This window comes from Mya arenaria, chromosome 16 (assembly GCF_026914265.1).
Source record: "Mya arenaria isolate MELC-2E11 chromosome 16, ASM2691426v1".
NCBI classification, from domain to species: Eukaryota; Metazoa; Mollusca; class Bivalvia; order Myida; family Myidae; genus Mya; species Mya arenaria.
The window spans coordinates 19,649,228-19,673,645 of NC_069137.1; the positions used below are offsets into that span (position 1 = coordinate 19,649,228).

Sequence of the window (24,418 nt, forward strand, 5' to 3'; positions counted from 1 at the left end):
AATTATGCTATCACTGCATTTTCTACATCATGAAGCCATCTCATACATGAAAACACTAGCAGTTGTCTTGAATCTTTCAGTTTTGGTGTTTTTTTACCATTTCCTTTGCTGCGCCATTTGTCCCTGGAAGCATTTCATTTTGGCTCTATATCATTTTTTATATAAACGCTAAGCTGATAAAATGGAAAAATCTTATTTTGCTTTGAAAAAATCTTAATAGAGTAGGCAGGCCATTTTTATGGTGCTGTCTTATATATATATATAAACTTTACTTGGTCAGATTAATCCAATGAATGAGGAAATAATGGCTCTTTAAAAGTTTGCGGCTCACCGATTGATGGAAATGGCTATTTCTGTTTTTTTATGAAAACACCACTGGTGCTTATACTCATTCTAAAAGTGTTTAATATATCATTGCCAAACTTTCACTATGTGTTGCATACAGCCTGAAATTGAACTATAGGAGTTTTGAAGTCTGTATTTGCAAAAGTATTATATGAAAATACTGTTTTGAAGAGATACATTGTAAGCTTGGTTAAGGTCTATATAAAACATATAGTTAGAATAGCTGTGGTCTTAGGCCATATTTACATATTTTAAACAACGGTGACTTCATTTGTTAGTGTGATAGTCTCTTCATCTGCGTCAATGTAAACAAATTGACCCTTGTTTATTATATTCTGAGTTTAAAATAGGTGTTAATCTGTTTCAGATCGGAATTCATCACTATAGTATCGTATTCACCAGTAAGGTTTTATCCAGGATACCAGAGTGGCATCTGGGATTGATCTCTTCAGTAAGTTGGATTCACCAGTAACGTTTTATCCAGGATACCAGAGTGGCATCAGGATTTGATCACTTCAGTACTGTATTCACCAGTAACAATTTTCTATGTCTAAAATACAGTGACATTGTTAAAATTAAAACAAAGCCTAATATGTTCTGAACAAGTGTATTGGCAAAGTATATACTTTTTGTAGTTTGTAACTGAATGAGCTAATGAATGAGCTAATGTAAGCATAATTTTAGTACATTTTTGTTCCGATAATGTTGTGAACAGTTAAATTGCTTTATTGTGCATATATTACAAGTTTACAACATAAATATATATGTATCAATAACAAGAACTAAAGTGCTCAAGGTGAGCTATTGTGATCGCCCTGTGTCCGTCATCCGTCGTAGTCGTCCGTTGTCGTCCATCGTCAACAATTTGACTGTAAACACTCTAGAGGTCACAGTTTGGGCAATATCTTAATAGAACTTGGTCAGAATGTTACTCTCAATAAAATCTTGGAGGAGTTCGATATTGGGTCAGCTGGGGTTAAAAACTAGGTCACCCAGTCAAATTAAAGGAAAAGCTTATTAACTCTATATAGAAATCACATTTTTGACCGTATCTTCAGGAAACTTGGTCAGAATGTTAATATTGATAATCTCTAGGTCAAGTTCGAATCTGGGTCAAGTGTGTTCAAAAACTCGGTCACCTGGTCAAATTGAAGGAAAAGCTTGTAAGTATTCTAGGCCCCAATTCCTCGAAACTTCTTAAGCTTAACAGGCTTTAGTAGCTTTCAATATTTTAATTACTCAAAATACATACTTGAATGGAATTTTGATAAATGAAAAATGGTTTGATTTAACTAACATATAGATGATTCCTATCTAAAGTATAAAAACTCTTAAAGAAGTAAATATTATCCAAATTATTGAAAACCAAAGATAGTGAGTTTAGCTTAATCCGGTTATAAGGGACTTAAGAAGTTTCTAGAAATTGAGGCCTGAGGTCTCATTTATGACTGTATCTTCCTGAAAGTTGGTCAGAATGTGTATATTGATTAGCTCTAGGCCAAGTTCGATCTTGGTCATGTGCAGTCAAAAACTAGGTCACCAGGTCAAGTAATAGGAAAAGCATGTTAACACTCTAGAGGCCACATTTATGACCATATGTTCATGGAACTTGATCAGATTGTTATTCTTGATGATCTGTATTGGATTAGATGAGCGATACAGGGCCTTCAGGGCCCTCTTATTTTTTTAACTGTTATAGATGTATAATTCAGTTTAAAGACTCATACTTTAAATAATTAAATATTTTCATACTTTCTGCATAGATCGTTGTTATATTCAATGATGGAATAGTGCTAACAACATCAACTACAGGGAATTTATATTCATTTCAAACTGCCGAGGTGGTCAAACCATTTTTCCAGGTTATTTGCAGAAACTTAAAAATCTAAAAATTACACAATGCTGTTTTACATATTAAAATAGTTTAGTACAGGCTAATTGTCAGATAACTGTAATAATTAGTTTATAGTAAACTCAATCTGTTTCGTTTACCTTCTTATGTTTAAAGTAGGAATCATTTATTTGTACTGTAAATCCTTGTATGATATTCAGTATTAGGTAAATTAATATACTTGTGTTTGTTTATATGAGTTTTTCCAAACATTAAAATATTAAATTTGCTTTGCATTGCCTTATCCTTACTTGTTATGCACCTTAATAATCTAATTGGTATAGTTAAAGTCATAGTATGTCATATAAAATGAATTTTGCCTTTTACCTAAGAAAAAATGTACTGCATTAGCAGTTTCTGCAGTTGATAACATACCTAGAGCCCGTCTAAGGCAGTGCCTTATTTCATATTACTTGATTAAATATCTTTTGAAAAGTTTTCCAACATTTGGAGCATGTTGTGTGCAAATAAATGTTTTTATTTCACAAACAACTTGTGATTAGTTAATATCATTGTTAAAAAATAACATTGCTGAGTAGTGATTTCCTTATAAATGCTTTTTATGAATGGTTTACTTATACCTGAGTTAGTTTCTCACGTTGTACATGTTCTTATATCCGAATATACAACCCTGAAAGTACTGATGGTGGATTTGCTTTGAACTTTCTCGCACTTTTGTCGGTATACGAATGAAATAAATTATGTCTGTTGATATTTCATTATGATATATATTATTTTAAAAATACAGACGAAAACGATTTTAATGTGTTCAATTAAGAATTCATATTAAAGTGTTAAACAATGAACCTGTTTATATTTAAATCTATTAAGTAAGAAATATTTAACGAATGTGGGAGTAGTCGGAATACTCGTGTATTATTTTTGTCATTTTTTACGGAATTATTATAAATCTGAGAGAAAATAGAGCTGGTGCGTCTGTATTTATAAAAAAATCAAATCGATATGTGAATCTTCGTAAGACATTTATTTTTGCTGTATACAACATACAAAGCACCTTAGTATCATTTTTCATAAAACTGTAATTATGTTCAATATTATTTTTTACTTAAAGTGTTAAAGAGAAAATGTAATATGTTTGAGCTTGGATTCGTATAATTTTGTGCCTTCATGTCATCATTTCGTACATTTGAAGGGCCCTTAGTTCTTCCCATCTAATTTACTTTCACACACTTTGTGTATTTTTGCAAATAAGTTCATTCTTATATTGTTTTTAGGTATTCAATAACTCACAGGTACTCTAATGTACCCAAAACTAAACCATACTTTTACTTTATTTTTTAATGTATTTTGGTATGGTGCGGTAAGAATTTGTACGCAGTACCTTTCTCGCCAAATGCAAATGCTTAACCACTAGGCTGTGGGGTCGGTTTAATTGATGCTATCATGTTTGATGGCTCTGCATGTGCCCTCATCTATTTTATTTTGTAGACAAGACATGTCCGCAATGTGGAGCTGAATCATGGATTCAAAAATTTTTAACTGGTAAGATAATTAAATAAATATTTACTGATAAGAAACATGTGATGTCTAGTCAAATCGATTTAAGCTATCATATTAGTGCTTCCTGTAATGGTGAAATACTATATGTTTCTTTATTTATATAACACATTACAATATGTTACAAAATGCAGCTGTTTTATATTGTATTCTGAAAGCCTCGCGGTAAAGCCACATAGAAATATATTTTGTCATGCCGATTGTGACTTTGCCTGTATATGAATTGATGTTTTGCATGTCTTTTTAAAGTAAGGTTTACATGTCAAAAGCAATTGTGCGGGTGTGAGTTTGTTTGCGTGCGGCAGTTAGTGCTTAAGATTTTATTTTATTGTTATCAAGTTTGATTTACTGTTCCTAGAATTAAACAAAACGCCTTTTTTGCAATATAACAAAACAATGTTCCAACAGTCTCAGGATTTAATAAAAGACTGATATTTATTATAACATTTATCGACATTTAACGATAATCATGGATATTTTTCAGCGCTTAAAATCTATGCAGTATTAAAATAAATATGACCGAACGAGGTCTTATTATTCAGTGTATGATCAAACCATTATACAGTAACGACAAGCTTAAACTGGTTAGTATAGTATTGATTTGTATCGTATTAGTATAACGTATAAATGTTGATTTGATTGGTTAGTATATTACTTACTGTTTGAAAAAAAAAACGAAACTGTCCCTGAAAAGAATCAAGAAACACGAATATAAAGTGTTTGTTTAAAATCTTGCTGGTTGCTTTGTTACTAGAATGAATTTGGATTACAAATTACAGGAAGTGCATTTCATTCATTAGGGTAGTTCAATCTTATATAAATTATTGTAATTTTAATTTTCAGAACGGTTTTCCCTGCTTCGATCACCGCGCGTATGTAAGCTGTTTTCTGTATTTCCAAGTATATTTAACACATTTAGAAAACAATAATTGTTTTTTTATGCCCTAGATATTTTCTTATTGCCAAATGTAATGCATTTGGGCATATTGGTTGTCTCTGTGAATATGAGTCAGGTTTGGTGATGACTTATGTACGGTACTTACACAGGCCACTTTTTCTTATATTTGACAAGTTACCGCAGTATGTAGGCCATTTTTGTTCTTCATTTGCGATACTATGTCCGTGTGTTCGTCTATGATATTGTATCACAAATATAATTATGGGTCATGTATTCAGAACACCATTGAAACTTAAAGGTGAGCTTCACCATAATTTCTATCTTTTATTTTTTATCACTTGTCTCTACTAAACGTGTTCAAATTTAACGTACGTAGCGTAAATCCGGACACTTCTCTGTCTATTCTATGATTACTAAATGAATTAATGCTCTTGAAATGAGTGTTGTCTCCCATTGTTTCAAGTGCGCATGCCCAACGAACACCTTAGAAATATTGACTCAAATAAAAATGTTGATCTAGTGTACCGGTATGTATTTGCATATCGGTCTAGTACTGTCTAGGAACTGAGTTTATTCTTTGATGTGAAACATTCACTTGTAAAATAGGAGAAGTGTTATGATATCGATTGTAGTTCGTCAAGAAACTCATGATCATGGTCCCTTATTCAATAGAAAAGAGCATGAACACATTAAACGTTGATCATTCAAAATTTACGTGGTTATACATGTGTATGTATTGATTTTGAATAAGAGTGTCACTTTAAAAAAAAACGATGAAACTCTAGCAATTAATTTATATTGGCCTTTGAGATTTTAAAGACTGCAATTTAAAACAACAACGGTTAGTTTTCATTTAAGTGATACTCACTTATTTTGCCTATTTGTTTTAAGTATGTTGTAAAATAAATATGTAAAGAAATATTGAGCTAGAGTTATAAGTCTTGAGCCCCTTATTCACATGACATCATGATTTTACACTTTTAGGAACCGCTTAAAAGGGAGTGATCCATAAAAATGATAAAACATGTAGAAAAAAGAACGACTAAATTAAATCATGAATCAACACTTGAGTTTGTGATAACTTCACCTGATAATGTCAATTAACAAATCACAATCCAGCCTTTTGCTGAACTGCCTTAACAACGGTTTTGGCAATCGTTGACTTCATAGGCATTATTTGAGCATATCGACATTTTTTGAAGGGTTTCAGTTGTCAGTATCGTAGTTTTAACACTCCTGGTGGTTTGATACACTGTATTTCGGAGTTAAAATATCTTACAAACCATGAGTGAGTCACTATAACTTATACAATACACTCATACCTGGTTGAGCCTTTTTTAGGTAGAACATGCACCCGAAATGCCAACACGCACATATGCATGCATATATATTGAAGCAATGGTTAACATCGTCGCTTAAGTGTATATCCCTCACACATCAGAATTAATTTTGCAATTGCACTAGTGGGCCAAAAGGAGGAGGGAGGTTTGACCCCCCCCCCCAACACACACACATACCAATTTCAAGTTAACTTTTCGTTTCGTGGTAGGGGATACAGGGTAATCATGAAATAAGTCAGTTTGGAAGTTAAAGTCAAATGGTTACGCCCCATAAATCATTCCATTTATTGTCAATCCTGGAACCGCCCCTGAATTGTGCGTTCATTGAGTATACTTCTCAGTTTGTGAAGGGGTGCGCCCATGCATTGTCTACAATATTGCTTGACTCGCGCTTGCCATCACGACTTTTACATCAATATATTACAGTATGAAAACGTTAATTATAAATAACCTGTGTTCGAAAGTTCACAACCAGAAAGTAAAAGTACTGAAAAGAACAGGACAACCTTTCTGGTTGTGAAATTTCTTTGACTTTTAATACTCGAGTGAATGTACCTTTAAACCGGTTTAGCACAATTATGTCACAGTAATCAATACCATCTGCTGTAAGATGTCGGGGATGTGTAAGACGAATGATTTTGTTTATGGAGCTTTGAAGGACGAGGAATGGCACTTTTCAAAGAAAATTTGAGACTGAAGCAATCACTTTTAATTTATCAATGTCAGGTGAAAAACAAAATAGATGTTTTCAGTCATATTGGGGACATCTGAATCTGGGGCTATAAGGAAAATACTCGGTACGCGTAGGAGTAAGGAACAAAGTACGCACGATATATTTTTTCTTTCCCAAACCAAGTTAGTCTTAGTTACTGTTAAGTGAGTAATTTACACTGATGTACGACCCAGGAAGTAATACTAAGACTTAAACGTCGAATTGGCTACATTGCTTCTGCTAGTTTAAATAAGAACTATGTGAAACGTGATACATGAACAGAGACAAGTGCTTCAATATATAGTTTAATATTTTTTACATTGCATCGTTATGTTAAGTTAAGATGCAGTCTTATTCAAATTGTTATTGAAACATATATTATTTTGAACAATATCATTTTTTTGTGTATTAGATTTGGCAAAATGCACATACTTCTGCTTTATTTTGAATAAATGAACACTGGAAATGCACTGCAATTGTTTTCAAATGGTTTTTGAAAACAAACCTTTGATTGTATAACCGATCATGAAAACTGCAGTGTAAAATTACCTACCACGTGACGAGGCTCCTAATCGATGGCGTTCATTATTTTTCGTATGTTAATAATTGATTAAAGATCCTTTGAAAAGTTTTGATAGATTTGGATCGAACATGTTATATACGCATACTGGTTTTTATTTCACAAATTTAGTTATTAGCATTGTGAATACATAACATTGGTGAGTAGTGTTTTCCTTATAAACGCTTTTTATGAATGGTATACATACACCTGGGTTAGTTTTTCAAGCGTTGTGCATGTTCTTATATCCGAATCAAATTCGAATCAGCATAATATGACCCTGGAAATACTGCTGGATGACATGCTTTGCACTTTCTGGCTGTTTTGTCGGTATACAAATGAAATAATTTGCCACCTGTCTGTTCGTATTTCAATTATGATATATATTATTTTAAAAATACAGACGAACACGTTTTAAATGTGTACAGTTAAGAATACTAATTAAATTGTACACAAATGAACCTGTTTATATTTAATTTACGTTAGAACTATTTAACGAATGTGGTTGTGTTCGGAATACTAATCTAATTTCTGAGCTGGTGCGTCTGTATTAAAAATAAATCAAAGCTATATGTGAATTCTCGCAGGGTATGTATTTTCACTGTTTACAACTCACAAAAAGTACCTTATCATTGTTCATATTACTGTTATGATGTTTACAATTATTTATAACATAGCTTACGGCGCAGGGGTAATGTAACCCATGCAATATTTTTTATATAAAACTAGTGTAATAAATATGCAAATTAGGTAACCACATCACAGAAAATGTATTTATACGAGCTGTTAAAATAACGTAAACCAACATCAGCAACAATGTTTAAAAAGGAATTATTTCGATATTTAAGCTACAGAAACAAGCTCAGTAGCAAAAAGTTTAAACATAAACCCGGTTTAAGGGCACTTGGTAAACGCCAAAGACATAGGACATAAAATCAAAACAAGAAACATGGAAAAACAGCACAAAACTCCACATGCAGCACAATGCATACATTCTATATATAACTATGTTTGTTTATCAAGGAATGTTATGGACCGCCTTGGAACGGTCAGTAATATGGTAATTTACTAAGGGATTAAACCAGTTAAGGTGCACAAACCCCACTCTTATCCAAACAATCCTAAATAAAGATAAAACACAAAAGGTAAATCTTATCAAAGTATACATAAACTTGAGGAAACATAACAATACAACAAATAGTGATAAACTAATAGGTAAATCCCAAGTACTTCTATAATAAGAGATCTATCTGCAGACGGAGGAATACATTTTAGAGCAACTAATGCAAACTCTTATTTAAAACTATCACACACAGTCTGCCTTATTTAATAAAATGTTTAAAACTGTGTGATCATAGAGTTAACATAATAAAAAACATCATTGTACTAAAACTGGGGACAATTAAAGAAAACATTATTAAAAATAAAAGTGACATGTATTAGCTTATATTTCCTTCCAAATGATTTGAAAATGTTAACTCTTTGAAGAAATGGAAGTCACATGCCAACACACCCCGCGTCAGCCAAAAAAGTTTAAGTCAAACAAGGTTTTAAAGATAATAAAATCAAAGGACTGAAAGCTTAGTTATTATGGAAGGATGCTATATTAAACCCTATATTTTGTTTCATGAATTCATCTTTAAATATTAGAAGGCAAGTGCTCTTCAAACTATTGCCTTTATATCCACAGTTTTAATTAAATCCAAATGATTCATTGAGTCTTTCTGTCCATCTGTCCAACTACCTGCTGGAAACATTTTAATTTTACGAATTTTCTTTAAAACATCACCATAAAATCGGGATGAGCAATACTATTAGCCATCAGCGACTTAAGACTATTGTACATTGATATGAGATCATAATGACCATTAACCAAATTTGAGAAAGTTTTCCTTCAATTATAATATCTGAAACCCTGTTTTAGAAGTGTTTTCGTCATAAGTATACTGCGAGAGCTGATTGTTTTTTTTACATCTGTACATAATCTAGCAAATCTGATCAACTGTGCAATAAAAACACCATATGATGGTTCAAAAATGAACATCTCCATCTAAAGAAAGGTTATTAGTTATTTTAAAATTAAAATCATCACGTTTATCATGAAGATTGATACTCAATATATCTTCCTTAACTTCGAGTTGAACATCTAAATAGGATGCTTTCAGAACAAATATATTCGATGTATTAAGTTGAAAGATTGATACTTAATATATCTTCCTTAACTTCGAGTTGAACATCTAAATAGGATGCTTTCAGAACAAATATATTCGATGTATTAAGTTGCAATTGTGAAGGGTATGTCAATTGAATATTATCTGTAAACACAGGATTATCTCAACTCGTAATATCATCAATATATCTAAAAGTGCTATTGAATTTATCAACAAGAGCAAGATCTGAAGACTTAGAAACTTTCAACATAAATTCACTTTCATAGCAGTATAAAAAGAGGTCTGCCAGTAAAGGTGCATAATTGGCACCCATTGGAATTGCAATTGTTTGCTGATATAAACATTTACCGAACTTAAAATAATTATTGAGTACAAAATTCAAAACTTCAATGACATCTGTGCATGTCCAATTGATGCATTTATCTGAGCGATTATAAGTAAAAAAAGCTTTTTAAACATTAACTGACATATTAGTAGTTTTCTCCCTCAAAGTGTTTTGATATTCAATTTGTTTGTAACTAAGTTTTAAAGTAGAGATTTGATATCCATGATCAGCTTTGGAGTTATCGAAATAGACTTTGGGAGAAGGGCCAATGGATTATTGTTGAAAAAAGTATATTTTCTATCTATTAGGTACAATATTTTATTCATCCTGTCAACAAACTCAGCCTCACGATGAAACGAATGGTGAAGATGCTGGGCTTAATTCAAATAAACGACCCCCTGGTCACAGATCCAGAAAATACATCGTCCAGGATTTCAATCATGAATAACAACAATGTTCAAATAAACCATATCATGCAAATATCGGGACACATGAACATTGCATCTTTAAACAACCATAGCCACATACATCCAAACCAACACAGGGTAATATTCAACATCCTATACTCCAGTGAAAATACCTGCACAATGCTTAGTCTAAGCACACAGTTCTCCAGCAGTTCACACAGTCACTGATTCCACATGAAATATCACTTTTTTTTTGTGTTTTTACAACATTTTTTGTGTTCTTATTCACGGAGATAAAACTCATTGTGCATATCCATCAAACTGAAAAAAAAATCCATGATGTTATCCAACAGCTACAAACGCGCACAACTGAAAGCGACTGTAACGCTGACTATCGTTTTTTTTCAAACGCCAATTGACATGTACACACTCGCGTGATTACTAATGACGTCACGCAGTTTTCATTGCTCTAATTATTGGTTTGCTTGATTTAAAAGGATATGAATATACTGTTTTTGTTTGTTTTATTAAATGAAACCTTTGCAAATCGGTTAATGATTAAGACATGAATCATGTTTTTATTGTAAATAAAATGTGTTTATGTAGTACTATTTTTTCCTGCGCTGGGGCATCATAATAAAACCCAATGTAAATTCTTCGCTCTAGGACACGAAACTGTGTATTGAAGAAACAATGACCTAGATTTAGACTGTAATCACGTTTTGTTAATAATATAATCTCAAATTCGTGAATATTTTGTATCAAAGTTATTAAACTAGTCATTTAAAAAAGATAAAAACTCGGCAAATTCTAAAAAAAGAACTCGTTTAATAAGTGTGATACAAAATGAACACTCATTTGAGATCCCCTATACATATTTAAAGTGTTAAAGTGAAAATGTATTGTGTTAAAGTTTGGAATTGTATAGTTTTGTGCCTTCATGCCATTTCGTATCCTTCAGCATTTGAGATTATCCTTAGTTCTCTCCATCTAATTTATCTTGACACAGTTTGTGTATTTCTGCAAATAATTAAATTCTTTTTTAAACATCAAACATACAACATATGCATCTAAAAAGCTTTGACAGGAAATAATTGAAATAACATCCCTTGGAACATCCGATGAGACTCAAGTTTAATGAAACTGGTTTAATTTGTTTTTAAGTGAACATAAACTCAAATGTACTTTATTGTACCCAAAAATAAGCCATACTGTTACCATATTTCTTGACGTCTTTTTGTATGATGCGGTAAGAATTTGTATGCTTTTCCTTTCTCGCCCAATGCGAAGGCTTACCTATAAGTCAGTGTGGCCGTTTTAATGATTCTATCATGTGTGATGGCTATGACTGTGCCGTTTGTTATTTGTTATTAAATATGGGCAGTGCTTTAACAGTGTGTTTTAATTCTTCCTCAAAGTCGTCTTTTTTATTTTGTAGACAAGACAGATCCATGTAGTGCTTTACCATGGATGTATCATAATACATTTGGTAAGATAATTAAATAAATATTTACTGATAAGAAACACAGCTAATAAAGTCATGCATACAGGATCATTATTTTAAAAATCCTAGTTTAAAACTTAATCGAAGTGATGTCTAGTGAAATCGATCTAAGCTATCATTTTAGTGCTTCTTGTAATGCTTAAATGCTATGTGTGTCTTACATTAGTTTTTTTAATAATGTATGCCGAAACCCTCGCGATAAAGGTGCATACCAATACAATTTTTGTAATGCCGATTGTAAATTTGCCTGTACATGAATTGATGTTTTGCATGTCTTTTATAACGTAATGTTTACATCACAAAATAAAATTCTGCGAGTGTGTGTTTGCTTGAGTGCGGCAGGTAGTGCTTAATGTGTTTATTGTTAGAGTCTGGAAATATAATAATATATAATAATTTCAAGTTTGACTTACTGTTCCTAAAATTAAACAAATCACTTTTTTAAAATATAATAAAACTATGTTCCAACAGTCTCAGGATTCAAGAAAAGACTGATATTGGCCATTTATAATAAGACAAACTTATCAGATAAAGAAGTGAAATTGCACAATTTGTAACTACATTTTAATAAATATATAGTAGAATAATAATTCAATATGCAGTAAACATTGACAATATGGGGTATACATCCATGTCTAATTCTTTTTCTTTCTTTTCTTTTTCATGGACTTTTTTCATCGCTTAAAATAATACAGTATAAAACATATGATCGAACGAGGTCTTACTATTCAGTATAGGATCAAAACATTATTCAGTAAAGATGACCTTAAACTGTTTAGTAAAGTATTGATTTGTATTGTATTATTATATTTTTGTATTATCTATAATATCTATAAGATTTCTTAATATGATGGGATGAAATATAATCTTCTTTTCTATCTAATAATTCCATATATAGCTTATTGATACAATAGCATACGCTTTGGGACACAACTAATGTATACGACCATATATTTTATTGAAGGATTTGAAGATCAACCCAATCATTTCTTATCTAAATGATAGAAAAACCATTTATATTATTAATGTACGTTTAAATGTTAATTTGATTGGTTTGTATATGTTTATACTTACTGTTTGTATAAACTAAACTGTCCATGAAAAACAAAGAAACACGAATGTAAAGATTATTTTTAAACACTTGTTGCTTTGTAACTAGAATGAATTATGATGACAAATTACAGAAGGATTATATCTTCCATCAAAATGGGAAGTTCAATCGTATTTAAATTATTGTCCTTTTATTTTTCAGGTTGTTATTCCTTGTTCGGCGAGTGTGACGCATTAAACTCAAGTAGGCATTTTTTGCAGCATTTATAACACATTTTAAAAACAATAATTTTCTTCATGCTTTAGATATTTTTTTATTGTCAAATGTAATGGCATTTGGTCATATTGGTTGTCTCTTTGAGTATGAGTCAGGTTTAATGATGATTGTGTACGGTATTTACAAAGGCCACTTTGTCTTATATTTGACAAGTTACCGCAGTATAGAGGCTATTTTTGTTCTTTATTTTCGATACTTTGTCCGTGTGTTCGTATGTAATATTTTATTTCAAATATTACAATTGGTCATGTATGCTAAACACCATTGAAACATAAAGTGTAGGATATACAAAGTTTCAGGAAATATCAGTCATGGGTAAAAACTTTGGCAAAATTTGGTCACACTTTTGAAGGTAAGCAAATACGTATTAAGTGTATGAATTTGTCTATATATGTGGCTGAATTGTTACAAGGTTAGATTTAGAAGGATTCCATCCATTAAAATGGGAAGGTTTGGTTTTTTGTAAATATTGTACTCATAGCCATATATTACCTGTATTTACCTGTATTTATGATTCGGTGCATGATAAGGCACGAACAATCTGCATGCGACATGCCGATATAAACGAATCGACAAGTTCAACTCCACTACATCAAATGATCTATGAGAGCATTAAACGGGTTTGTTTTTCAACTTTTGGGTACTAAGCTTGTTTCTGTAGTTTTTCTGTAGTATACCAGCTAAGAACGAAATATGCCCAAGAAGAGGACTCGAATAAGAACAACAAAAGGAAATGTGAGATCATGTTCTTTTGTAAGCCTCCTAGTGTGTATTAATTATTATTATAAAGAAACTAAATAGACGAGTCCAGTAGTTTCGAACTCAGAATATAAACCATGTTTAGAGGTAGAAGGCAAAACCCAAACAGCAATAAACTATATACATAAACAAATGAACACCATCTACACAAATACAAACAACACATGCAATACATAAATTCCTTTTCACAGCGAAAATTTTATTCTTAAAAATTCTGTCATATTTTGCAGACAGAGAGCTGATAAAAGCCATTAAAGAGTTAAAAGCTGGTGAGTAGATTAAAGTTAGTATTTTTTTAATAATGTTATAATAATAGCACCATATTGAAACATTTTTTTAAGAAAATAATTCCGTCGGCAATGCTGTATTTGTGGGGTATTTGTAATGGTCGGTGAACATTTAATGTCAAAATCCAATACATATTTATATGTTTTGTAAAGATCAAAAATTAAGATTTATGGAGGAAAGATAGTAAAGTTGTTATGACTCCAACAAATATTTTACACCACTGCACATTTGAAAGAGGCAACTCATAAATACTACCGAAATGTATATTCAAGTTTGTATATTACTCATTCCGGTTTCATAAACTTAACATATGATGTCAGCATCTCCACTACTTATTTTTCAGAACGCCGATCTTTGCCATCATCACTTCAAAGACTGGAAGCTGGTAAAAGCATATACTTAATTACCGACATAAATTAATACTACTGACGATCGTCTAATTTAACATAAAGGACTGAATGTTCACGCGAATACCATACGCATGCGCTTTCGTTAAGACCAATACATTTTATTCAAGAATTCCATTTTCCGTGTATCAAAGGACATCCATATTATATGACACATGTTTGCAAGAGTTTTATCATAAACCTACAAGAATATCTCAACATTAATGTTCTTTCATTGTCCTTAATAAAATAGGGTGTTTTTAGACATAACATTATTCTTATAAGAATGTTCAATGATTTATTGTCGTCAGTTTATTTCCAATCTTTCTTAACCTGAGAATATATAGTCATAAATGGCTTCCTTATCTTTCTTCGTTTTTTATATCCAGGCTTTTCTTGGCCTGGCCTGGCCTGTTATGGCGTTCGGTAAAGGAGCTCAATAGTGTATGTAATAGGTGGGTCGACAGTCGTCCTGCGGTCAACTACCAATAGCCATTAAATATTATTATAAAAGCATATTAAATATATTCGCTCGATTTAGAAGAAGTTACATGTTGGGTGTGGATAAAAGACATATAACTCGTTTGCTTTAATCATTCCAGGTGATCCAAAACAGGTCAGCTTTAATCGATAGATTAAGGCTATTTACTCTCATGGCAACGTTACTGATATTCGTCCGTTTATAACATTTTCGTTCTAGTATAAATTAGTGCAGTTAGGGCTTACCGGAGTAAGTTCTCAGTGAAGGCCTGCCTTTTTAGTGCGCGTGTTTAAACTTAGAAAATCACATTATATCATTGTAATTTTACATTTTCAGAACGGGATTTATGGTTCAACAAGTCTCGTGAATTAAACAAAAGTAAGTTTTAATTTATTCGTCAATTTCAGCAGCTTTTCAAAAGCACAACATTGTTATTTTAATTGTTTGTCCATTAAAGTTATTTAGGACGGGATATTTGCCTTTGTTGAGGTAGGGACACGGTTCTTGCACGCGACACGTCGTCTTGGTATGCTGAACACATGTGGCAAGTTATCTTAAAATCTGTACATACAAGGGAAAGTTACAGCCCGGACACGACAACCTATACTCTATGTCCTTATATGCAGCATTCCATTGTGAATAAACACCTAAATGTGACCTTGTCATTGGAGGTAGGGACACGGGACACTATTTGTACTAACTTTATGAATTAACCATCTTCAAATATTCATTGTATGTTGTTGACCAGAGCAGTCATGCTTTTTACCTGTGGAGTTTAAAATTATCTTATTAAAACAAAGTATTTTGCATTTATAAGTATAAAAATGGAAGTATAACTAGTATAATACTGAAAGTGTTCAAAAGTGGATTAAATAAGGATTTGTTTGTGTGTTGTTTTGAAGTGTTAAACTTTTAAACCATAGCTATACAGGTAGTACAGGTAGTACAGTGTATACATGCATATAGAGCACATTGGACATTGGATTTTGGACAGTGGTCAGACAGTGTATTGAGGTGATTTGAATTATTTGCATGTATACTTCATACATGTAACAAGATGGGAATAGACATAGCACTCTACCGGGCACGTGTGGGACCTTTTATTCAACCTTGTGGTAAGCTAAAGAAATGCTCGACTGTGTATATTCCGAACTCAAAGTCATCTGACATGCACATGATAACTTTTATGTGCTGCAGTTTAATGCTATTCTGGTTAACGTGCGCCCGGGGATAACTGCTGGCAAAGCATCTCATTGAGGAATCGGTTTCGAGTTACGAGCTTCATGAAACATGCCCCAGTGGCTTCAACAGTGTCATCATTGAGTGGCAATATAAACAAACCAATACATGTTCGATAGTGAGCAATTCTTATTTGTTGTATACCAGTCGTCTTTTGTTGTTGTCCTCAGACGTGAAGCAGAATCCAGCACCAAGCAGTGAGACAGACCTTATATTTAATGCTATAGAAGAAGCGAATGCAAAGACCACGTCACAAATCACTGAAGTGAAATATGAAATCTCCAAATTACGTCATGATGTTGCGAATATCCAGACTGAACTATGTAATGTTAAATCTATTTGTAGACGGCTAGATAAACGCCAAATGGCAACATAAAAAATAAAAATATCAAATCCAAAGTTGACGACATTGAATATTATTCTAGTGCTTTTGACGCTGATTTAGGCGATTTGGAAATCAGTGATGAAAGTAATCGAGACCATATTGACATTATTATGAAGCAAATGAACTCAATAGAGCGCGAGACGCGTAAAGGTAATTTAAGAATTTTTGGACTAGGAGATGAGGAGCAAGAATCATTTGATGATACTTAGTCCAAAGTTATAAATTCTGTGTTGAAAAGTTCACTACCTAATGATATAAACTTAAGTGATGAGGGTTGAGTGGTCAAGGGATCAAGACGTGTAAACAAAATGGAGACAAAACCTTTTTAAAAATTCTCTAATGAAAGTGATTTCTAGGACTTTTTTTTCCCAAAACATGGCTAGTGGTGGTGAGGACTGTTATTGTCTATATCAACATTTTTACAAGACGGGACATAGCTTAGATAAATTAACTATTCATCCAGTTGAACACCTGATATTTACAGATAAAGAAAGTAATTCTTATAAATTTAAAGCAAGATGCATTGCAGAACTTAACTGGATTAAACGCTTGCAAACTTCATATCCGCTTGGACTTAAGGATAATATATTTAATGTAGGTAATATTTCGAAATGTAATAATATTGATATTTTTATGCCCCCGAAGGTGGGCATATTAAAATCGCACCGTCCGTTCGTCCGTCCGTCCGTCCGACTCAATAACTCAGAATATTATGGAAGGATTTTAAAATAACTTGCCACATGTGTTCAACATACCAAGACGACGTATCGCGTGCAAAAACCGTGTCACTACCTCCAAGGTCAAGGTCACACTTAGGTGTTTATTCACAATGGAATGCTGCATATAAGGACAAAGAGTACAGGTTGTCGTGTCCGGGCTGTAACTTTCCCTTGTATGGACAGATTTTAAAATAACTTGCCACATGTGTTCGGCATACCAAGACGACGCGTCGCGTGCAGGAAATTTGTCCCTACCTCTAAGGTCAAGGTCACACTTAGGTGTTTATTCACAATGGAATGCTGCATATAAGGATAAAGAGTACAGGTTGTCGTGTCCGGGCTGTAACTTTCCCTTGTATGGACAGATTTTAAGATAACTTGCCACATGTGTTCGGCATACCAAGCCGACGCGTCGCGTGCAAGAACTGTGTTTCTACCTCTAAGGTCAAGATCACACTTAGGTGTTTTATTCACAATGGAATGTTGCATATAAGGACAAAGAGTATAGGTTGTCGTGTCCGGGTTTTAACTTTCCCTTGTATTGACAGATTTTAAAATAACTTGCCACCTGTGTTCAGCATACCAAGACGACGTGTCGCATGCAAGACCCGTGTCCCTACCTCCAAGGACAAGGTCACATTTAGGTGTTTATTCACAATGGAATGCTGCATATAAGGACATAGAGTATAGGTTGTCGTGTCCGGGCTGTAACTTTCCCTTGTATGTACAGATTTTAAAATAACTTGCCACATGTGTTCAGCATACCAAGACGACGTGTCGCGTGCAAGAACCGTGTCCCTACCTCCAAGGTCAAGGTCACATTTAGGTGTTTATTCACAATGGAATGCTGCATATAAGGACATAGAATATAGGTTCTGGTGTCCGGGCTATAACTTTCCCTTGTATGGACATATTTTAATATAACTTGCCACATGTGTTCGGCATACCAAGACGACGTATCGCGTGCAAAAACCGTGTCACTACCTCCAAGGTCAAGGTCACACTTAGGTGTTTATTCAAAATGAAATGCTGCATATAAGGACATAGAGTATAGGTTGTCGTGTCCGGGCTGTAACGTTCCCTTGTATGGACATATTTTAAAATAACTTGCCACATGTGTTCGGCATACCAAGACGACGTGTCGCGTGCAAGAACTGTGTCCCTATTTCTTAGGTCAAGGTCACACTTAGTGTTTATTCACAATGGAATGCTGCATATAAGGACATAGATTATAGGTTGTCGTGTCCGGGCTGAAACTTTCCCTTGTATGGACAGATTTTAAAATAACTTGCCACATGTGTTCGGCATACCAAGACGACGTGTCGCGTGCAAGAACTGTGTCCCTACCTCTAAGGTCAAGGTCACAATTAGGTGTTTTATTCACAATGGAATGCTGCATATAAGGACATAGAGTATAGGTTGTCGTGTCCGGGCTGTAACTTTCCCTTGTATGTACAGATTTTAAAATAACTTGCCACATGTGTTCAGCATACCAAGACGACGTGTCGCGTGCAAGAACCGTGTCCCTACCTCCAAGGTCAAGGTCACATTTAGGTGTTTATTCACAATGGAATGCTGCATATAAGGACATAGAATATAGGTTCTGGTGTCCGGGCTGTAACTTTCCCTTGTATGGACATATTTTAATATAACTTGCCACATGTATTCGGCATACCAAGACGACGTGTCGCGTGCAAGAACCGTGTCCCTACCTCCAAGGACAAGGTCACATTTAGGTGTTTATTCACAATGGAATGCTGCATATAAGGACATAGAGTATAGGTTGTCGTGTCCGGGCTGTAACTTTCCCTTGTATGTACAGATTTTAAAATAACTTGCCACATGTGTTCAGCATACCAAGACGACGTGTCGCGTGCAAGAACCGTGTCCCTACCTCCAAGGTCAAGGTCACATTTAGGTGTTTATTCACAATGGAATGCTGCATATAAGGACATAGAATATAGGTTCTGGTGTCCGGGCTATAACTTTCCCTTGTATGGACATATTTTAATATAACTTGCCACATGTGTTCGGCATACCAAGACGACGTATCGCGTGCAAAAACCGTGTCACTACCTCCAAGGTCAAGGTCACACTTAGGTGTTTATTCAAAATGAAATGCTGCATATAAGGACATAGAGTATAGGTTGTCGTGTCCGGGCTGTAACGTTCCCTTGTATGGACATATTTTAAAATAACTTGCCACATGTGTTCGGCATACCAAGACGACGTGTCGCGTGCAAGAACTGTGTCCCTATTTCTTAGGTCAAGGTCACACTTAGTGTTTATTCACAATGGAATGCTGCATATAAGGACATAGATTATAGGTTGTCGTGTCCGGGCTGAAACTTTCCCTTGTATGGACAGATTTTAAAATAACTTGCCACATGTGTTCGGCATACCAAGACGACGTGTCGCGTGCAAGAACTGTGTCCCTACCTCTAAGGTCAAGGTCACACTTAGGTGTTTTATTCACAATGGAATGCTGCATATAAGGACATAGAGTATAGGTTGTCGTGTCCGGGCTGTAACTTTCCCTTGTATGTACAGATTTTAAAATAACTTGCCACATGTGTTCAGCATACCAAGACGACGTGTCGCGTGCAAGAACCGTGTCCCTACCTCCAAGGTCAAGGTCACATTTAGGTGTTTATTCACAATGGAATGCTGCATATAAGGACATAGAATATAGGTTCTGGTGTCCGGGCTGTAACTTTCCCTTGTATGGACATATTTTAATATAACTTGCCACATGTATTCGGCATACCAAGACGACGTGTCGCGTGCAAGAACCGTGTCCCTACCTCTAAGGTCAAGGTCACACTTAGGTGTTTATTCACAATGGAATGCTGCATATAAGGACATAAAGTATAGGTTGTCGTGTCCGGGCTGTAACTTTCCCTTGTATGGACAGATTTTAAAATAACTTGCCACATGTGTTCAGCATACCCAGATGACGTGTCGCGTGCAATAACTGTGTCCCTGCCTCCAAGGTCAAGGTCACACTTAGTTGTTTATTCACAATGGAATGCTGCATATAAGGACATAGAGTATAGGTTGTCGTGTCCGGGCTGTAACTTTCCCTTATATTGACAGATTTTAGAATAACTTTCCACATGTGTTCGGCATACAAAGTCGACGAGTCGCGTAAAAGAACCGTGTCCCTACCACTAAGGTCAAGGTCACACTTAGGTGTTTATTCACAATGGAATGCTGCATATAAGGACATAGGGTATAGGTTGTCGTGTCCGGGCTGTAACTTTCCCTTGTATGGACATATTTTAAAATAACTTGCCACATGTGTTCGGCATACCAAAACGACGTGTCGTGTGCAAGAACTGTGTCCCTACCTCTTAGTTTAATGTCAAACTAAGGTGTTATTCACAATGGAATGCTGCATTTAAGGACATAGATTATAGGTTGTCGTGTCCGGGCTGTAACGTTCCCTTGAATAAAAAATATTTTAAAATAACTTGCCACATGTGTTCGGCATACCAAGACGACGTGTCGCGTGCAAGAACCGTGTCCCTACCTCCAAGGTCAAGGTCACACTTAGTGATTATTCACAATGAAATGCTGCATATAAGGACAAAGAGTATAGGTTGTCGTGTCCGGGCTGTAACTTTCCCTTGTATGGACAGATTTTAAAATAACTTGCCACATGTGTTCGGCATACCAAGACGACGCGTCGCGTGCAAGAACCGTGTCACTATCTCCAAAGTCAAGGTCACACTTAGGTGTTTATTCACAATGGAATGCTGCATATAAGGACATAGAGTATAGGTTGTCATGTCCGGGCTGTAACTTTCCCTTGTATGGACAGATTTTAAAATAACTTGCCACATGTGTTCGGCATACCAAGACGACGTGTCGCGTGCAAGAACCGTGTCACTACCTCCAAGGTCAAGGTCACACTTAGGTGTTTATTCACAATGGAATGCTGCATATAAGGACATAGAGTATAGGTTGTCGTGTCCGGTCTGTAACTTTCCCTTTTATGGACAGATTTTAAAATAATTTGTCACATGTGTTCGGCATACCTAGACGACGTGTCGCGTGCAAGAACCTTGTCCCTACCTCTTAGTTTAAGGTCACACTTAGGTGTTTATTCACAATGGAATGCTGCATATAAGGACATAGATTATAGGTTGTCGTGTCCGGGCTGTAACTTTCCCTTGTATGGACATATTTTAAAATAACTTGCCACATGTGTTCGGCATACCAAGACGAAGTGTCGCGTGCAAGAACTGTGTCCCTACCTCTAAGGTCAAGGTCACACTTAGGTGTTTATTCACAATGGAATGCTGCATATAAGGACAAAGAGTACAGGTTGTCGTGTCCGGGCTGTAACTTTCTTTTGTATGGACATATTTTAAAATAACTTGCCACATGTGTTCGGCATACCAAGACGACGTGTCGCGTGCAAGAACCGTGTCCCTACCTCTAAGGCCAAGGTCACACTTAGGTGTTTTATTCACAATGGAATGCTGCATATAAGGACAAAGAGTATAGGTTGTCGTGTCCGGGTTGTAACTTTCCCTTGTATTGACATATTTTAAAATAACTTGCCACATGTGTTCAGCATACCAAGACGACGTGTCGCGTGCAAGAACCATGTCCCTACCTCCAAGGTCAAGGTCACATTTAGGTGTTTATTCACAATGGAATGCTGCATATAAGGACATAGAGTATAGGTTGTCGTGTCCGGGCTGTAACTTTCCCTTGTATGTACAGATTTTAAAATAACTTGCCACATGTGTTCAGCATACCTAGACGACGTGTCGCGTGTAAGAACCCTGTCCCGACCTCCAAGATCAAGGTCACATTTATGTGTTTATTCACAATGGAATGCTGCATATAAGGACATAGAGTATAGGTTGTCGTGTCCGGGCTGTAACTTTCCCTTGTATGGACAGATTTTAAAATAACTTGCCACATGTGTTCGGCATACCAAGGCAACGTGTCGCGTGCAAGAACCGTGTCCCTACCTCTAAGGTCAAGGTCACACTTAGGTGTTTATTCACAATGGAATGCTGCATATAAGGACATAGAGTATAGGGTGTCGTGTCCGGGCTGTAACTTTCCCTTGTATTGACAGATTTTAAAATGACTTGCCACATGTGTTTTGCATACGAAGACGACGTGTCGTGTGCAAAAACCGTGTCCCTACCTCCAAGGTCAAGGTCACACTTAGGTGTTTATTCACAATGCAATGGTGCATATAAGGACATAGAGTATATGTTTTCTTATCCGGGCTGTAACTTTCCCTTGTATGGACAGATTTTAAAATAACTTGCCACATGTGTTCGGCATACCAAGACGACGTGTCGCGTGCAAGAACTGTGTCCCTATTTCTTAGGTCAAGGTCACACTTAGTGTTTATTCTCAATGGAATGCTGCATATAAGGACATAGATTATAGGTTGTCGTGTCCGGGCTGAAACTTTCCCTTGTATGGACATAATTTAAAATAACTTGCCACATGTGTTCGACATACCAAGACGACGTGTCACGTGCAAGACCCATGTCCCTTCCTCTAAGGTGAAAGATACACTTTGTGTTTATTCAGATTGAAATGCTGAATATAAGGACATAAGAATGTAGGTTGTCAAGTACGGGTGGTATTTTTTATGTTCAGAGGCAATTTAAAATAACTTGCCAGATGTATTTGTTTCATCTTTAACTTTTCATGTACTGACCTTGTTCATAGGTCAATGTCACATTCGGGGGCATTCGTCACATACTGTGACAGCTCTTGTTTTCATTATTTAAAGAAAGAAAGCGTAAGACAGAATCACATGGCAAGATAATGAATTGAAACATTAAAAGAAAACAACGTAGAACAATTGATATGGAGCAATGTAATAGTATATTTTAACAAAATGGCAAACATCGACATCTTTTTACTTAATGTTCCCTTTCATTAACTTCTTTACGGTCACTTGATATGGAAGCTGATAATACTATTTTAAGAACTGATCCGAAGTATGAATGCGCTTGCATCGTAAATGGATATACTAAACATTACCTTCATCCCACTATTGAAAATAGTGATACTAGCAAAAGATATCGCATTAAACATACTTTAAGCAACAAGGGTATAGATCTTCTTAATCTAAATAATTTATTTAAGAATTCAATGTAGAAAATGTATTCCACAATACTTTAAGAATAAAGAAATGCCAATGATATAATACAAATATAAAAAGCCTAATAGAAATTTCATATTCAATTATAATAAAGTAGTATCAGAAGATGATATTTCCGCAAATACACCTTCTTCATGAGGTTGCATTGACTCCATGTACCGCTACGATCCTCTTGTTACAGGAGATTTTTCTTTTATTAAAAATAATATTCTTGGAAAACTGCTACAAAAAGGTCCTCAATACCGGATAGCAACTGAATTTGTTTTCCACACATGTAAATTAAAATTGACAGACACTTTATCCAAATATAGTAAAAACTGGTGCAAAAGAGAAGGGGTCGAACCAAATGCCTTATTACGGTGGATGAATACAATATTGTACCTAATAGATAAGAAAATAGAGTTTTTCAACAATAATCCGTTGGCATTTCCCCCAAAGTCTATTTCGATAACTCCAATGTTGATAATGGATATCAAATCCATACATAAAAAAAACTTGTATTTGTACCAGCTGATAAAGCAGCTGATAATGTAATCATAGTTTGACGTTTATATTATGTAAATACTATTATTGGAGAGTTACAATCTTCCAGAACTTACATTTTAAGCCAACTCGATGAAGAAAGTGTTTGTATAAAAATCATATTGATTATAATGCTAAATTTCAAGTTCTTTTGAATGATGATCATAAAACCATTCCTACAATACACTTGTTGCCTAAGATGCATAAAAATCCGTATAAATCACGATTTATTGTTAAATATTTGTCTTGCTCTACTAAACAAGTTTCAATTTTACTTTCATCCTGTTTAACTGCTTTAAAGTTTCATGGGAAAAAATACTGTTGTAAAGTTTATGAGAATTCTGGAATTAATCTCCTTTGGTCTATCAATAATTGTTTAGATTTAGTTAATGATTTTGAAAAAAAAATGGTATAAAGTCTCAGAACTAAATACTTATGACTTTTCAACGATCTATACATATATTCCACAATCTTTAGTTACAAACAAATTGACT

The 24,418-nt window shown here is 34.5% G+C and overlaps 1 protein-coding gene across 10 annotated transcripts in view; it reads left to right on the forward strand.

The window, feature by feature from the left end:
• LOC128221325 (uncharacterized) overlaps positions 1-24,418 on the forward strand; it is a 56,916-nt gene that overhangs the window by 23,281 nt on the left and 9,217 nt on the right. For 5 of the 10 annotated variants that reach the window (XM_052929878.1, XM_052929879.1, XM_052929881.1 and 2 more), the window contains 7 exons: positions 3,686-3,739; positions 4,598-4,630; positions 11,605-11,655; positions 12,923-12,964; positions 13,987-14,025; positions 14,388-14,429; positions 15,248-15,289. In XM_052929878.1, the coding sequence (XP_052785838.1) occupies positions 3,686-3,739; positions 4,598-4,630; positions 11,605-11,655; positions 12,923-12,964; positions 13,987-14,025; positions 14,388-14,429; positions 15,248-15,289 (303 nt within the window). Of the gene's footprint in view, positions 1-712; positions 797-3,685; positions 3,740-4,597; positions 4,631-11,604; positions 11,656-12,922; positions 12,965-13,986; positions 14,026-14,387; positions 14,430-15,247; positions 15,290-24,418 lie in introns of all 10 variants that reach the window. The other 5 variants (XM_052929884.1, XM_052929885.1, XM_052929882.1 and 2 more) reach the window with 5 other exon arrangements.